Source organism: Oncorhynchus gorbuscha, linkage group LG16 (assembly GCF_021184085.1).
Source record: "Oncorhynchus gorbuscha isolate QuinsamMale2020 ecotype Even-year linkage group LG16, OgorEven_v1.0, whole genome shotgun sequence".
Lineage (NCBI taxonomy): Eukaryota > Metazoa > Chordata > Actinopteri > Salmoniformes > Salmonidae > Oncorhynchus > Oncorhynchus gorbuscha.
The window spans coordinates 58,551,455-58,569,647 of record NC_060188.1 but is presented as its reverse complement, the minus strand read 5'-3'; the positions used below and the strand labels follow the sequence as shown (position 1 = coordinate 58,569,647).

At 41.9% G+C, this 18,193-nt stretch overlaps 1 protein-coding gene across 1 annotated transcript; it reads right to left on the bottom strand.

The window, feature by feature from the left end:
• Nucleotides 1-420: 420 nt before the first annotated feature.
• On the bottom strand, nt 421-17,500 carry nup88 (nucleoporin 88). The gene is made up of 17 exons (XM_046306566.1): nt 17,234-17,500; nt 14,128-14,297; nt 13,614-13,739; nt 13,142-13,228; nt 12,865-13,041; nt 11,602-11,788; nt 11,245-11,395; nt 10,968-11,066; nt 10,765-10,852; nt 10,517-10,621; nt 9,823-9,975; nt 9,421-9,546; nt 3,862-3,927; nt 3,136-3,216; nt 2,816-2,942; nt 2,607-2,725; nt 421-1,950 (listed from the first exon to the last, which is right to left on the bottom strand). The coding sequence occupies exons 1-17, from the start codon at nt 17,468-17,470 to the stop codon at nt 1,887-1,889; spliced, it is 2,163 nt and encodes a 720-aa protein (XP_046162522.1). The 5' UTR covers nt 17,471-17,500; the 3' UTR covers nt 421-1,886.
• Between the last annotated feature and the right edge of the window lie 693 nt (nt 17,501-18,193).

The following is an 18,193-nucleotide window of genomic DNA, read 5'->3' as shown; positions in this document are numbered from 1 at the left end:
TGATCTACTTAATACAGACTTTTCCAAAAATGTAATGCACCGTGAACTATTTGCATTTGAATGTTTCAGCTCATTTCTCTAGTCAGTTTTAAATGCTGGTAGTCAAGTTATCTGTGGGTAAAATGCTTTATCACTCATTGGCTGATGTGACTGGGGTTCTTAGGGTGATTCTATGGAAACTCTTTAGACATTGATGTATTGCTTTTAATTGTTGTAAAACGATACCTAGAAAAATATTTCCTGCTGCTTAAATCTTGGTTGAACATTGTTGAATTAATGTGATTAAGAATACGTTGGAGATCATTGATTATTTGACTTGCATGTACTACAATATCAACTCAAGACATTTATATGTATCAAAGAATCCTGCTATGTTTTGTCCACCTACTAGTTTGAGGATATGAGTAAGGAAGCCAGATGAACTTGTACTGAAAGATGAATGTTTATTGCTTGTTAAAAAAAAGGGATTCCGTGTAATATTTTTAAATTCACTTCACTCCCTGAAAGTTTGATCTGGCACAGTAGGACTTCTATACTGTGCGTGTGTTGGATATCCATCAAAGAGACCTCTTGCATTGGGTTGGTGTGTTCATGACAATGTTCCCCATTTGGTAATGACAGCAGAAATTGAACCAAATTACCCAGAAAAGGGTTGATTCATATAAAGACATTGTATTGGTCACATGCACTGGATACAACAGGTGTAGACTTTAAAGCTTAAGTGTCTAAGCCATGTATTCTTAACTCCTTCACTACCACATGCTCACAGCACATTTATTTGTAAAGCATTGAATTCTTAAGTCGGACTTAACAAAAGACGTTGGGTTTTATAGAATAACTCGCCTACCATTCCCTTGGATAGTGCTACTGTGTGTAATTGTCTCAAACAACCCCTTTATTTGGGCTAGCCATAAACAAGGCCATGGCTTTCATTTTAGGATTTCACTGTGGTGTAATGTTGCCTGCAGTAATATTGTGAGGAATCTAAAGTAAATCATGAGTTCTCTGCATGCTTCTGCTAGGCCCCCCTTCACAAAAGTCTATACAGTACTGTGTATTTCTGTATTATCTAATAAATCAAATTGTACTTTATGGTATGCGTGACTATCCCTCAAAAACAATGCTTCGATGGAGGGCAATCCTCAAAGGCTCTTAGAAGCTATAAAACAAATGGCATTTCAGATACTAAAATAAATGGGAAATGCATCTTGGGCAGAAAGCTCATCCACCCAAGGGTCGAAGATGGGTATGCTATGGAAAACGAGTATTAGGGCTAGATTCAATCTTGACCTTGAAGATCATAGCGCAATTTACATTTAAAAAAAGGTAATTTCCCATTGACCCGACATATGCAGCAGTTACTGTGAATGCAGTCTCCACAAATGCAGGATCATTGCTTTTAAATTCAAATCGTGCTATAGAGCGGATTGAATCTCCCTTTGTTTTAAGACCATGAATAGATTTAGCTGGTCTAACCTATGCATCAAAAGGTATGGCTATGCATGGTTCATGTCATACTGACAGAGGAGTAAATCACACGATAGGAGATTAACTGAGATAAGGATCCATCGTCTAATGGTGACACTGAAGAACATCTCCACCAAGGCCCATATGCAGAGCTAACTGTTCATGCAGTTAATATAGGCAGTACTGTACACAAATTTTATTCTCCAGATAGACAAACATAGTGTATAAAACCTTGGTGATTTTCTCATTTCAACTACTGGTTCCAAAAATGTGACTGGCAGACACAATGACTAGCCTTATAAGACAGACTATTTTAGCAAGCGTTGACTGAATATTCACAATAGCGCTTCATTCTTATTATTTTGGTTGTTTGGAAAGCAGTGGTACTGCTGTGGATGAAAGATGGCTCCCTTAATGGCTCAGACACTGAAATGGTTCTTGATGTCCTTGATCTGTTTCATCATTTCTCCTATGTGCTCTCCCCTGGAAGAGAGAAGGAAACAAGGCTGTCAGGAAAGAACACTGCAAGTGTTACGGATGTCGCCCCCCCCCCCTCTTCGGCTCCTAGCTAACTTGAACTTGGGAACTCTGCTTGGCTAACACGTGACCGCCCTCAAACATTCAAACGGTTTGAGCAACCCAAAAGCTACAAATTGGATGGCTCAATCAATCTAGCTGTGGAGTGCGCTTATGGTATGTTCTTCACTCTGTGGCGAGTTTAATGTGAGTGTAACAGTCACCCCAGCCGCCGAGCTAAGCCCAACTACGCACCGGAGTCACTCGGCACCATTGTTACACATGTCACATTGCTTGCTTAGCGTGTACCCCTTCCCTCTCCGATTCAGTTCATACCTGGCTCGAACTTGAGACCTCGGCTTTGCTAACACGTGACCTCCCTCCTTAACAACATTCCAATGGTTTGAGCCACCCAAAAAAGGTACCAATGTCTCCCATCTGCAACATTTCAAGCTAGCTGTGGAGTGAGCTTATGGTACATTAACTCAGTTACACCAGATCATATTAGACAAGACTCAGGACCAACATTAAATTCTACAAACAAAGGAGATCAATGGGTGTCATAAGGTCAACAGGCTGGCAAAAACTAGTATGCCACCCAGGGAAGAGCTGCCCATACTCACTGTTCCTTTATCACTCCCTGGACACACTTCCTCTGGTGGGGGTTGAGGGCGACAGTAGCTCTGGCTGGAGACAGCCCTTTGTCCATCTGTTTCTTCTGGTACTCCTTCTTCATATTTACCTGGAAGATAAAACACCAGTCCAATTATTACTGTGAACCAGTACAAGCTCTGTGATGATGACAACGATAGACCTCAAGAAGGCAGCCCACTTGTTTAATGCCATTGCCCAGGTGACGCAGCTGGTCGTTGATGGTCTGCAGCTCTTTCTTCATGTCCTTCTCGCTGTCAGACAGAACGGGCAGCTGACTGCGCAGACTGCCCAGAACCTGCTTCACCCTGGAATAGTACAGAACACAAGTCAGAGAAGGAGGAAATAGAGTCATATCTGTTGTAATAGAAGCTTTGAAGCAGATCGCATTAGTTTGAGATGAAGCCAGTTATGTTGCTTGGGCATCTGACCATTTCAATGACTTCTGAAACTAAAGCCCGGAAGAAAGTTTAGATTTGAAAGATGAGCGTATCTAGCTACCTGTTCATGGTGGCTTCCTGGCGATACTTGGCATCCTCGTACTTATCAGCCAGAAGCTCTGCAGACTCTCGCAGACTTTTCCTATTGATAAAATAAATACAATGAAGAATAGCTCTCAAGTATATGAAATGCAGGTGAAGCTCATATGAAGCCTCTGTACTTCAAATGCTTCCGTTTTGTACTCTTGTAGGAAGCAGTAACTGCCCATTGCTGACCTATACTTATAACTGGGCTCAGAGGTGCAACTTTGGTTTTAGAAACAGCCTACCCAACCGCTCGGAGGAGTCTGCATGGTCCTAAAGCCAACCGTTGCCTCTATCACATTCAAATGATAAAACTGGGGGGGGGGGGGGGGGGACGACATGTCCCAGTCCCTAGTGAAAATTGCGCCCCTTACTGGGCTAAACTGATCCGAATAGGGCTTTCATTCACGTGATTGAAAGACCGCTAGTAGGGACTACCCACGCTGCGCTCTGGCTCTGCCTACAACAAAATCAGACTCGATCTTGTAAAGCTAGATTTTTTCTCATTAAAATGTTGATACAATCAGAGAAAACAAATCTATATTGTGCAAACTAAAATTGGGTGAACTCAGTTAAGTTCGATCTCTTGCATTTCTTCTGTGCGGCAGTCTGGAGGAAGTGCGCAACTACGCACATGTTTAGAGGAAACATTGGCCATGGGCATCAAGGTCTATGTTTATTGGGAAACTTGTCCCGATTTCACCTTTCCTCTCGGCACAGGGCTAGGTCCTCCAGCTGCTTGTTCTTCTGTCCGGTCAGCAGTTTCACCCTGAAAAAGAAACCAGTCAACAACATGCTTCCTCACATGGACACGTGTGTGTGTGTGTGTGCTTGTAAAATCACATTTTAATTGGTAGTGTACGCATATTTTGCAGATTTTATCACATGGGTGGTGAAACACTTGTGTTTCTACATTCAACAGTGCAGTAATACCTAATACACACATCCCCCAAAATAATGATATCAGAATAGGAATGTCAGATGGCAAGAACAGCTCAAATAAACAAGAAGAAATGACAGTCCATTACTATAAGTCAATCCAGAAAATTAAGAACTTTTCAATTTTAAGTGCAGTCGCAAAAAGCACAGGAATGGAAGACCAAGAGTAACCTCTGCTGTAGAGGATAAGTTCATTAGAGTTACCAGCCTCAAATTGCAGCTCAAATAAATGCTTCAGAGTTCAAGTAACAGACACATCAACTGTTCAGAGACTGTGCAAATCTGGTCGAATTGCTGCATAAAAACCACAACTAAAGGCCACCAATAAGAAGAGACTTACTTGGGCGAAGAAACACTAGCAATTGACATTAGACTGATAGAAATCTGTCCAAATGTGAGATTTTTGGTTACAACCACTAACTTTGTGAGACGCAGAGTAGGTGAACGGATGATCTCCGCATGTGTGGTTCCCACCGTGAAACATGGAGGTGGTGGTGTGATGGTGCTTTGCTGGTGACACTGTCAGTGATTTATTTAGAATTCAAGACACACTTAACAAGCATGGATACCACAGCACTCTGTAGCGATAGCACAAACCAGATGGGATGGCGTATAATTTGTTTCTCAACAGGGCAATAATTGAAAGTCCAAGAACACAGTGGCCAAAGAATTTTAGAACTACCAACTCTTCCTAGAGTTGGTAGCCAAATGGAAATGGCCAAATGGAAGCCACTCCTCAGTAAAAAAGTCACATGACAGCCCGCTTGGAGTTTGCCAAAGGGCACCTAAAGGACTCTGACCATGAGAAACCAGATTCTCTGGTCTGATGAAACTAAGACTTAACCCTTTGTCCTGAATGCCAAGCGTCACATCTGGAGGAAACCTGGCATCATCCCAACGGTAAAGCATGGTGGTGGCAGGATCATGTGGGATGTTTTTCAGCGGCAGGGACTGGGAGACTAGTCAGGATCGAGGGAGAGATGAACGAAGTACAGAGATCCTCCATGAAGTCCTGAGCACTCTGGAGCAGGTTCTCAGACTGAGGAGAAGGGTCACCTTCCAACAGGACAACAACACTACGCACACTGCCAAGACAACGCAGGAGTGGCTTCGGACACGTCTCTAAATGTCCTTGAGTGGCCCAGCCAAAGCCCAGACTTGAACCTGTTCGAACATCTCTGGAGGCCTGAAAATAGCTGTGCAGCAACACACCCCAGCCAACCTGACAGAGCTTGAGAGGATCTACAGAGAAAGAAAATGGGAGACACTCTCCAAATACAGGTGTGCCAAGCTTGTAGCATCATACCCAAGAAGACCAGAGGCTGTAATCGCTGCCAAAGATGCTTCAACAAAGTACAGAGTAAAGGATCTGAATACTTATGTAAATGTGATTTCAGTTTAAAATTTCCAAAAAATGCTAAAAAAAAGTTTGGGATTTGTCATTATGCGGCACTGTATAGATTAAGGGAAAATAAACAATCAACTTTAGAATAAGGCTGTAACTTAACAATGTGGAAAAGGTCAAGGGGTCTGACTACTTTACAAATGCACTGTATATACACAGTACCTTGAAAGTATTCACACCCTGACTTTTTCCAAATTTAGTTGTTTAAAATGGATTTAAAATTGAGATGTGTTGGCCTGCCAAGTGGAGCAGCAGTCTAAGGCACTGCATCACAGTGCTAGAGGTATCACTACAAAGTCTGTTCGATCCCGGGCTGTATCGCAACCGGCCATGATCGGGAGTCCCATAGGGCGGCGCACAATTGGCCCAGTGTTGTCTGGGTTAAGGGGTGGGTTTGGCCGGGGAGCAGTGAATTTCCTACAGATTCAACCACAAAGACCAGGGAGGTTTTCTAAAGCCTCGCAAACAAGGGCATCTAATTGGTAGATGGGTTAAAATAAAAAGCAGACATTGAATATTCCTTTGAACATGGTGAAGTTATTAATTACACCATCTCAAGTGTATCAATACACCTAGTCACTACAAAGATACAGGCGTACTTCCTAACTCAGTTGCCGGAGAGGAAGGAAGACGCTCAGGGATTTCACCATGAGGCCAATGGTGATTTTAAAACAGTGTTTAATGGCTGTAATAGGACAAAACTGAATCAACAACATTGCAGATACTCCACAATACTAACATAGATGACAGACTGAAAAGGAAGCCTGTACAGATTTTTATTTATTTAAATCCTCCAAAACATTCAAGGCACTAAAGTAAAACTGCCAAAAATGTGGCAAAGAAATGTACTCCTGGTCCTGAATACGAAGCGTTATATGTTTGGGGCAAATCCAACACAACACATCACTGAGTACCACTCTTAATATTTTCAAGCACGGTGGTGGCTGCATCATGTTATGTGTACACTTGTCATCGGCAAGAACTAGGGAGTTTTTTTTAGGATAAAAAAGAAAACGGTATAGAGCTAAGCAGACGGTGATACAGCCTGACAGGATGCTCTCAATGGTACATCTGTAGAAGTTTGAGGGTCTATGGGGCCAAGCCACATTTTCTCAGCCTCCCGAGGTTGAAGGGGCCCTGTTGTGCCTTCTTCACCACACAGTCTGTGTGGATGGACCATTTCAGGTTGTCAGTGATGTGAACATCGGGGAACTTGAAGCTTTTCAGCCTCTCCACTGCAGGTTTGTTGATGTGGATGGGGTGATTGGGGTGGTTTGCCCATTGTAGTGGGTCTGGGCCGGCAGCCTTGCGAGGGTTACTGCGCTTAAATGTCTTACTCGCGTTGCCCATGAAGAGCTCACAGTCTTGTGAGTGGAGGTGGCCAGAATCGGCAGTTCTGTTTTTTCCTCGAAGTGGGCAAAGGTGTTTATGTCTCGGAGCACGGCTTCGGTAACATGGCTGCTTGTGAGCCTTTGCAGTGTCGGGGAGGGGGTATATACAAGGCGGTGACGATGACCAAAGAAATTCTCTCAGGACCTAATGCGGTCAGCATTTGATGGTGAGGTATTACAGATCGGGAGAACAAAAGTACTTGAGTTCCTGTTTGTTACCACAGTCACACCATGAGTAGTTAATCATGAAACATACAACACCTTTCTTTCTTCCTGTCTTAGTGATCGACGGAGAACCCCGCTGGCTGAATGGACGGGGATAGTATATCCGGAAGGAACCATGATTCTGTAAAACACTATTTTACAGTCCCTGATATCTCTCTGGAAGGAGATCCTCACCCTGAGCTCATCTACTTTCTTGTCCAGGGACTGAACATTGGCGAGTAATATTTGGGAGTGGTGGATGGTATGCACGCCTCCTGAGTCTAAGAGCCCACTCCATGTTCCTCTTCTCTGGTGATGGCAACTTGGAGCAGCCCCCGGGATTAATGGAATTGCCTCTGAGTTCAAACAAAGGATCCAATTTAGGAAATTCAAATTTCTGGTCAAAATGCTGATGAGTGACCGCTGAACTAATATTCAAAAGTTATTTTTGGCTGTAGGTAATAATGCAAAAAAACATTCTAAAGAAATAAATGTAAAGTTGGCTAGGCGCTAGAAACAGGGCGACTATGTCCGTCGGAGCCATAATGATGTGTGGGTATCAGAAAGTGCTGAGCAGTAAGTGCATTTTGAGGCCAGTTTGATCATTTTTTAAATGTATTTTTAAATCAGTTTGTTTGCAAAATAAAATAAAAAAATGCATAACAGACATTAAAATGATTTTAGAGCTCCCCTCAGTCATCGTCTGCCTTTTCCATGACACCGACAGTGGGTGGAATACTAACACAGAATAAAACAATTCATAAGAGCCCCATGATGGTAGTGAATGCCCATTACTGCTCATCACTTATTAACCATAATTCATTCACATTTCAGTTGTATATATTACTAGGTTTTAATTTGATGACTTTAAAGAATGAAAAATAAGTCATCATCTCATCTCTGCTCAGGCAGTAAGTGGCAGCCAGCCATCTGTTATCTCTGTGCTCCCCATTCGAACAAGTCATCCTATTTGGCTAGGCTAGCAGTAGCTTTCCGGGTGACAAATTATTTTTACTAGTTCTTCAAAGTAGATAAGGCATACTTTCAAGACTGTTTTTTACCAACTACTTTAAATCGGGTAGAGCTACCTTACGAACTGTCTCTATCCCTCTCGTCATTGTGTTGTCATTACTCTCTCATGCAGTCTCATATGGTGTGCCTGTAACAACCTCTGTCTGTGACCGGAAAGAACTGGTGCAATGGATTATGGTAATTGTAGTTCATTACCAAGTTTATGCTGAACTAGGTTAAATATTTACCTAAACTTCCAATTACCTAAACTCCCAAGAAGCTCAGCGTCCCACATAGTTCTTGACTTAATTTCACTCCCTCTTGAATAATCGTACATTGAGTTAACATAATTAAAGTGACGTCGGTCAATTAGTTGATAAAAAAAAATAATAAAAAAAACAGAACAGCCCTTCGAAATGTTGGTTAAACGCTCAACACTAATATCCAAACTAAAACTTCAAGTGATCATATGTGTTATTGATTAATTATACAGTACCAGTCAAAAGTTGACACACCTACTTTCATTCAAGGGTTTTTATTTGTACTATTGTCTACATTGTAGAATAATAGTGAAGACATCAAATCTATGAAATAACATATATGGAATCATGTAGTAACCAAAAGAAATTGTTTGAAAAATCTCAAATATATTTTGATTTGTTTCTAAGTAGCCACCCTTTGCCCTGACAGCTTTGCACACTCTTGGCCTTCTCTCAACCAGCTTCACGGGGTGGCAGTTAGCCTAGTGGTTAGAGCGTTGCTAGATTGAATCCCCAAGCTGACAAGGTAAATCTGTCGGTCTGCCCCTGAACAAGGCAGTTCGTAATGATGAACTGTTGTTTCTCTATGCTTATTTGAGCTGTTCTTGCCATAATATGGACTTGGTCTTTGACCAAATAGGGATATCTTCTGTATACCACTCCTACCTTGTCACATCACAACTGAGTGACTCAAACTCATTGAGGAAAGAAATTCCAAAAATGAACTTTTAACAGGGCACACCTGTTAATTGAAATGCATTCGAGGTGACCACTTCATGAAACTGGCTGAGAGAATGCCAAGAGCGTACAAAGCTGTCATCAAGACAAAGGGTGGCTACTTTGAAGAATCTCCCATATAAAATATATTTTGATTTGTTTAACACTTTAATTACTTCATGATTCCGTGTGTTATTTCATAGTTTGTCTTCACTATTGTTCTAAAATGTAGAAAAAAGTACAAATAAAGAAAACCCCCTGAATGAGTAGGTGTCCAAACTTTTGACTGGTACTGTATGTGCATTAGTGTATCTGCTAATGGGAGTGACATTTACCTTCTTTGCATCTCCTCACGGGCAATGTCCTGTTTGAGGATGTACTCCTCCCTGAAAACCTGGGTGGCTCTGCTCAGCAGCTGGAGACACTCTGGAGGAGGAGACGATGTGTCCTTGTCCCCTGCCCTAGACACACAGGACAACAGGACCGAGTACACACACTAAACCAATGCTAACAGTGTTCCTTTGTGCATGTTATAGGGGGAGTTTTATCTAACCTTTATCAGGTCAGGTCATGGAGAAACAATTGTCCTTCACAAAAACAGCAACAAGGGAGGATACTACATGTAAAAAATAACACAGCATGACGCCAAAGCATGTTGCCATGGAGTCAATTGGGATCTGTGCAAATCAAAGATCTCCTCAAGGGGTGTTTTCAATGCACTGTAGTGAGTGCGTTACCTGAGCATGAGAGGGTTGGTGGAGCTCCGGGCCAGGATGTTGCGGATGTGCTGCTCAAAGGAGTCGTCATGCAATCCACGCAGAGGAGAGCTAGCTGAGCCTACCCCCGGGTGGGAACACAGCAGGGGAGGAGAGGGAGGCCGAATGGAACTCCTAGGCACACACAGACATCCACCATCAGCCTATGACACAGTTTCCCATCTATAGCAGTTTCAATAATTGAACTGATATAATAATGAATCTAAAAATAGGCTATCAACATTCCAGAATCAAAAGCACCAGTTGTCAGAGCAGCTCACAGATCACTGCACCTGAACATAGCCCATCCAACTACCTCATCCCCATACTGTATTTATTCATCTTTGCTCCTTTGCACCCAGTATCTCTACTTGCACATTCATCTTCTGCACATCTACCATTCCAGTGTTTAATTGCTATATTGTACTTACTTTGCCACCATGGCCTATTTATTGCCTTACCTCCCTTATCTTACGTCATTTGCACTCACTGTATATAAACTTTTCTTTTTTCTACTGTATTATTGACAGTAAGTTTGTTCATTCCATGTGTAACTCTGGTCACAGTTATAGATGAGAATGTGTTCTCAACTAGCTTACCTGGTTAAATAAAGGTGAAAAAAAATAAATAAATAAGTGTAATTGACCAAAACACTTGAGTCCATACTGAACCGTACAGGAGAGGCAGTAGTAGACACTCATAGGTGCTGGTAATGCAGATCATGGTTGCACCCAAAGACAGGTCTGACACGATCAAGAAGCCCCGTACTGGAGCTGACAAGCTGGAGAGTGAAAAAGAAAGAAAGAGAGGAGATAATTGTTCAATAAACATAAAGTCAACAACCTTTACTGCCAAGCAATGACAAGTCAGCTGGTTCTCCTAACTTGATGTCATTAATATCTGATGCCTTGATAATTGTGATACCTGCTACTTAGAGGCCTGGTACAGAGAATGTGCTCTACGATGCAGCGGTGCTCAGCAGCCAGCTCCTGGAGACTATCCTTGTCCTCATCTGTGGAGAAAGAGCATTATGGCAAAGCAGGCAAATTAATGCACTAACCACCTCTGATTTATATGGTAAACAACACAATTGAATTGACACCCCCATCTGGACATGAAGGACTCACCTGACTGGAGGAACTTGTGTAGTTTGTTGAACCAAGTGAGGCCTACACTGTGCACTCCTGCCTCATGTGTGCAGTGGTATCTGTGCTGGCACAGGGGGTCTGAAATTGGGCATAAAGCAAGTTTCAATGAAACAAAAGACACCACAGAAAGAAAAACACATTGAAAGTACATTAGACAAACATAATGTTGGGGTGTGGACCTTTTGAGACTTGGGAAGTACCAATGGATCCAATTTTAGCATTGAACTATATCAGCAAATCAGCATGACCCACTCACCTCTGTGCAGTCGGATTGGGCAAGTGAAGTCGGACTCCACAGGCTCTTCCTCTTCACCTGCGGGCAGTTTGAGGGTGAGCTCCAGCTCCACACACTCAAACACGTAGAGAGAGGGCACTGCCTCTGAGCCCCGCAACCACCGCTCCACTGCCTGTTAATCACACACAGAGAAGAAAAGTCCTCAGTGTACACTCCTGAAGTGTATTCAGTGAGGTGAAATTGTCAATGTTGCAGATATATATGTAAAGAATACAGCCAACAGTTTCCCTGTTCTAACAGATAGACAATCTTAACCATTCTACACAGAACATTTATATCTGAATATTCTGTAACGTCGCACTCTAGTACAGTACTTACTCCAGTCTCCTCCTCCTCCTCTGCTTCCAGCACCACGCAATGGTACAGTGTGCCTGTTTCTGTGGCGATGACCAGGATATTGGGAACACAGGGCAGGCAGAGCACGGCACAGGCGTCATAACCATAGTTATCCTCCGCCGCGGGGTACATGGGTAAGGGCCCAATGGGCTTACTGAGGCTTCCCAAACTGAAAAACAGAAGAACATGGTCTAGGGATGAGATTCAAATAAGATTATTACTAATGGATGATTTTTATTAAAATGTCCTCAAACAGTAGCATAATATATTTGTAAAGGTCCACTGAATAAGCTTAACTGAAATTCAGTCAGACAAAACAAAATGTTAAGCTGACCTACAGTACCAGTCAATTTTTGACACATCTACTCATTCAAGGGTTTTTCTTTATTTTGACTATTTTCTACATTGTAGAATAATAGTGAAGACATAAAAACTATGAAATAACACATGGAATCATGAAGTAACCAAAAGTGTTTAAAAAAAAATATATATATACATACATGATATTCTTCAAAGTAGCCACCCTTTGTAGATCTGTGAGTATAACAGAACTTATTTGGCAGGTGAAACCCTGAGGACAAACCATCCAGGATTTTTTTGAGGAACTGCACCTGGTTGCAGTTCCTATGGCTTCCACTAGATGTCAACAGTCTTTAGAAATGGGTTGTGTTTTTCTTTTGAGTAATGAAGAAGAAGTCCTGTTGTTGCCATGTGTTAAGGACTCTTTTGTTTGGTGCGCGCGACCTGGAACTCGCTCCACTTTGATTTTATCCGCTATTTGACCAAGGAGAGTGATGGCGTGCTGTATCAGATGACCTGGCCGCCACAATCACCCAACCTCAACCCAATTGAGATGGTTTGGGATTAGTTGGACTGCTAAGTGAAGGAAAAGCAGCCAACAACTGCTCAGCATACGTGGGAACTCCTTCAAGACTGTTGGAAAAGCATTCCTCATGAAGCTGGTTGAGAGAATGCCAAGTGTGCAAAGCTGTCATCAAGGCTAATTTGAAAAATGTAATATTTATATTTTATTTATTTGTTTAACACTTTTTTGGTTACTACATTATTCCATGTTTTACTTTGTCGTTTTGATGTCTTCACTATTATTTTACAATGTAGAAAATCACACTTTGAAGTTTAGAACACAGGAAGCATCCAGTTTTCAGGCTTCGCCTCTTTTCCCTGCTTTTCCCCTGAAAACCTGGATGCTTCCAGTGGCTTAGCTGAGGGTGCTAAGCCACTTACCTGTGTGCGAGGCTGGTGTAACTCAGATAGGTCTCTCCGTTCTCGTAGAGGATGTAGAGGGGGTACACCAGCACATCCTCCTTGGACCGCTGGCCTGTGAGCTGTTGAGGGGCGCCGGCCACTGGCCCAAAGTCAAAAGCCACAGCGATCTCGCCCAGAGAGGCTGCATAGGAGCGCCTAAGGAGGGGTGAGAGACAGATCTTATTAGTAAACTACATAGCAGGGTATAGGTCAATTCCATTTGGATTTGGTCAATATAGAGGGTGAAATAACTCACCCACGAGTGTGTACACTGCTGTCCTCCTCTGACTGGGAAACTGATAGTGCTCTAGCGGGAGTCTGAGGCTCTTTCAACCCGTAGAACCTATACACGACAATACAATGTCAATGCAGTGCAATAGTATGGTCAATAAGGTATAAAACTATCGAAAAGAAAGGAGGACCAAGGCACTCTACATATAATTAATTAAAATTCCTTTGTTGGTTCCATTGAACATGGCATACAAATAGACGCATTTCAGCTGCATGGCCTTTGTCAGGGAGTACAAAAATACAATGAATATTAAACTATTAATACACACATACATCACCTGCAGGACATAGGGCCCCAGATAACTAGGGGCCCTATAGCTAACAAACCCATTGATTGATGAGACCAAATATATATTCTAAAAAGAAAACACGATCACAACAAGTCATTTCATCAATGAATTGACATTGTGCTTTGTAAATGGTCCATGTATGTTTACCTGATGGTGTTGTCAGAGGTCAGTAGCACTAGGTGGGGCTCCTCCGTCTCACTGGGGAACCAGGCGGCCTGCCGCAGGGTCACGGAGGCTGAGCTGGTGAAGAAACGCTCAGCCACAGGAATAGTCCTGGTAGAGAGGAAACAACCAAATCTTTAGTTAATCTACTCCATAGATTAGAGTCAACACAGGATTTGGAGTGGTGTAAAGAATGTTTATTTCATATGGACTGAAATTCGTTTTTTCCCTATAACTCAAGACAATGAGTGTGGGATGGGGATCCTTTCTTATGGTAGGCTATATGGGTGAGTTAGTTCCAGCCCACTGCACGCTTCAGTTATACAGAAAAATAAACTAATGAACCAGGTTCTTCCTAACTGTTCTAGTAGGCACCCCGCTGAGTGCTGACAGTGTTCTATATATCCCTAAAGGGACCAGCATAACCTGAAAAAATGCTTTGATGGGTCAGATAGTTATTTATGTTAGATGGGGTATTGGGCTAACATTTTATACTCACTTGCAGTTAACTTCACTCCGTCCTCCTTCAAACTCGGACCTCTTGCCCCACCTCTGTGGTAATTCTAGAACGGTGACACCCCGTTGTCCAATGAGTGCAACATGGTACTGTGTCGGGCTCAGCAACACCTGGCACACTTCAAACCGTGGTGGATTGATGCACAACAGAGTCTGAGGAAAGAAATGAAAGTCATCTGACATTAGTCTTCAACTTCACCGGCTTGGGTGATATTACAACAGCATTGTCTATTGACAGCCATCGTTGATGGTGACGACATCTTGATGTGTCAGATAATGGTTCAGCCTATTTGAACTAAAATCGCAGCGCACAGCAGGGCAGCACACATGTGCCATTCTGAGTAATTTGCCTATTACTGTTTCAATAAATATGTTATATGGCCTACAGAACGCAAGAGAGGAATGCAGGCCAGACAGAGCGCTGTCCACAGGGTATGGCATGGCGTTGCAAAATGGTGTGATAGCCTTCCTTCTTCAAGATCCCTTTTACCCTGTACAAATCTCCCACTTTACCACCACCAAAGCACCCCCAGACCATCACATAGCCTCCACCATGCTTGACAGATGGCGTCAAGCACTCTTCCAGCACATTTTCATTTTTTCTGCCTCACAAATGTTCTTGATCCGAACACCTCAAACTTGGATTTGTCTGTCCACAACACTTTTTTTCCAATCTTCCTCTGTCCAGTGTTTGTTCTTATTCCCATCTTAATCTTTTCTACTTATTAGCCAGCCTGAGATATGGCTTTTTCTTTGCAACTCTGCCTAGAAGGCTAACATCCCGGAGTCACCTCTTCAATGTTGACGTTGAGATTGATGTTTTGCGGGTACTATTTAATGAAGCTGCCAATTGAGGACTTGTGTGGCTAGACACTAATATGTATTTATTTTATATTTTTATTTCACCTTTATTTAAACAGGTAGGCAAGTTGAGAACAAGTTCTCATTTACAATTGTCACCTGGCCAAGATAAAGCAAAGCAGTTTGACAGGTACAACAACAGAGTTACACATGGAGTAAAACAAACATATAGTCAATAATACTGTAGAAAAATAAGTCTATATACAATGTGAGCAAATGAGGTGAGATAAGGGAGGTAAAGGCAAAAAAGGCCATGGTGGCGAAGTAAATACAATATAGCAAGTAACAAAAAAAAACACTGGAATGGTAGATTTGCAGTGGAAGAATGTGCAAAGTAGAGAGAAATAATGGGGGTGCAAAAGAGCAAAATAAATAAATACAGTAGGGAGAGGTAGTTGTTTGGGCTAAATTATAGATGGGCTATGTACAGGTGCAGTAATCTGTGAGCTGCTCTGACAGCTGGTGCTTAAAGCTAGTGAGGGGGTAAGTGTTTCCAGTTTCAGAGATTTTTGCAGTTATGAACAGTAGCTTATATCTCAAATATTCTAGACTGCAAGGGTGTTGTCCTAAAGTTGTAGCTTTCAAAAATAACAAGAATGAATGTCTATAGCCTAACCACAGGCCAACGTTTCCCAAACTTGGTCCTCAGGAACCCAATTGGTGCATATTAAGTTTTTTGCCTGAACACTACACAGCTGATTTCAAATGATGAAAGCTTGTTATTTGAATCCGCTGTGTAGTGCAAGAGCAAAAACCAAAATGCATAGGCTATTCTCAATCACAGCTTTATGAGGCAAATAAAACATATTTGTTCTATTATTTTATGAGGCAAATAAAGCAATTGTTATCCCATTGTGCTTCTATTCAGCCCATGGTGTAGGCATATAAAATACTGTAGCTCACTATACGGTAAGACTGCCCGTTTCTCACCACAGTCACTGCTCCATCATGACCGCATCACACAGACAGACACACAAACCTGTTCTGCTCCTCCCCCAGAAAGGAATAATTGAAAACACTTGCCATTGCCTGCACTTAGCCTCTGCCCAGGCATTCAACATGATCTTTCATCATGATTTGTCCAGTTGCATTACATTTCAGCTATAGACCAACGGTTGGTTTAGCTGTTTTTTTATATTCATTTTTTTTGGGTGTGGCCAATAGGGGCGATAGCATAGTATATCACAAAGTTTAATGGCTACATAATCACAATAGGATAAAAGGTTGACATCGCTCAACCCCAATGCTTATCACCAAAAAATATATTGTAACATTGATCAGGAGTCAGTGACCTTGTCCAGCAGAAAACCCTCACCCCTGAAGGAGAATTAAGATTTGAGAGTAGTTCATTAGGTTTAACTTTGGGAAATATGATAACTCCACCTTGCCGGGGCTAGGTGGACTATTAGCTAGAGATTGGACGCTATGATTCCATTACTAGGCGTTTCAGGTTAGCTTATTCAAAATGCCACCATACACATGTTGAAACTAACCTGCTCTTGGCGATACGCTTTTCTCTGAATCGAGAACGAAGAGGGTGTCTTTTAAATACCTGTGTCCAGTTGCTGTTGGTTCTACAAAAACCAGAGAAAACTCAACGACATTAAATTAATGTTTTTTTTTATCAAGTGAGAAATGCCTCTCACATGACCAGGTGTAGAAGTAGATGACATTGCGACCAAAACAAATACCTAACAAGATTAGGTATTTTGCTAATTATTTGCTTGGGTCGCACAGTCTTCTACACGTGGCCATGTCCCATGTAAACGAGAGAGTTCCTGCAAATATGATTGGAAATGCTAGATGAGTGGCAGCTAAGATAGTTAGGAACCTGTCGCGGTACAAAACAGATGTAATATCTTTCTGACAGTATCCCCAAGAGCAGGTTAGTTGAAACATATACTGGAGCGTTTTGTATAAACTAACCTGTAACGCCCAGTATTGGAAACATAGCTATCGCGTCTGGCGTAATTTACAATATGTAGCTAACAGTAGTGGAATATATTCCATATTGCTTACACCTGTACAATCCTCCCATATCTCCACAAGCGACTAGGGGGACAGTACAGGGGTAATTATGAGTTGTTCTGGATGAGGTTAATGTGAAATACAATTGCATGTTGCGCCAAGAATGAATGGGAGTCGCAGCTACTATTTTAGCTAATATAATACGTTAAAAAGATGAACCACGCTTTAAAATCTTTATCCATCGAGAATAACGTGCTCACCTGATATTTCACACTCTCAATGCTGTCCTCCGAATTCAGCTGCCTCAGGTTGGTCGTGTAAAAAACACTGTCTGCGTCGTTCCACACGAATATGTCACCATTGAGGCAAAATGTCAGATTCTTTGCAGTTTTCCTGCAATTCGCTTTGGGTTCCAAATCAAGTTGCTCTCGTAATTTAAAAAATATATAATGACTTGGTAGCTCGCTTCTCCATCGCTCGCCAGCAAACGCCGCCATTTTCCCGTCGTCTGAAAATGACGTCGTCAGAAACGTACCAATGAACACGAACTTCAGAATAGATACTACTCGATCATCCAATCAGATCCAGCGGCAAACTAAAGGCGTACAAATAGTTTTTAGAGCCCATGAAACGAAAGTTTCCTCAAAAGTTGATACATAAAATACCGGTAGTTGCTACAAAATGATACAAAGTAACCACAGATAGAACAATAATTTATGTTATAACAGTCAGCGAAGTGAAAATGCTTTCAGCATTCCAGTTCGCAGTGTACATGCACACTCGCCTACATTACAAATAATTGAGAATGTAGGAAATACAGGTGTAGGAAATAGGAATGTAGGAAATACAGGTTGTACGTAGGCAAGAATCAAACATTGCCAAACAAAATCATGGCAGAGGGTTATTACTTTTATAACCTGCTTATAAACGTTTTATACCACGACCATGCCTTCCCGTGGGGGTTTCGACTAGTTACCACAGCCACAAGGTAAATATATGACTATATCGTAAAAATGTATGAAAACAAAAATGTTATTTTTAGTCTTAATATAGTGTTAAGGTTAGGCACAACGTTAGCATTGTGGTTAAATTTGCGGTAAAGGTTAGGGTTAGGTTTAAAATAATATTTTAAGAAGAGTAATTGTAGAAATAGGCGGCGTTTATGACTTCGTGGTTGTGGTAACTAGTGACGAGGTTCTCGTGGTTGTCGGTAGCATTAC

Coding starts and splice junctions, on each gene's coding strand:
- nup88 (XM_046306566.1), bottom strand. CDS start 17,470: ATGGCGGCGTTTGCTGGCGAGCGATGGAGAAGCGAGCTACCAAGTCAT. Junction 13,229..13,613: donor ACCTCTGACAACACCATCAG/GTAAACATACAT, acceptor TGTCGTGTATAG/GTTCTACGGGTTGAAAGAGC. Junction 10,853..10,967: donor ACACAAGTTCCTCCAGTCAG/GTGAGTCCTTCA, acceptor CTTTCTCCACAG/ATGAGGACAAGGATAGTCTC.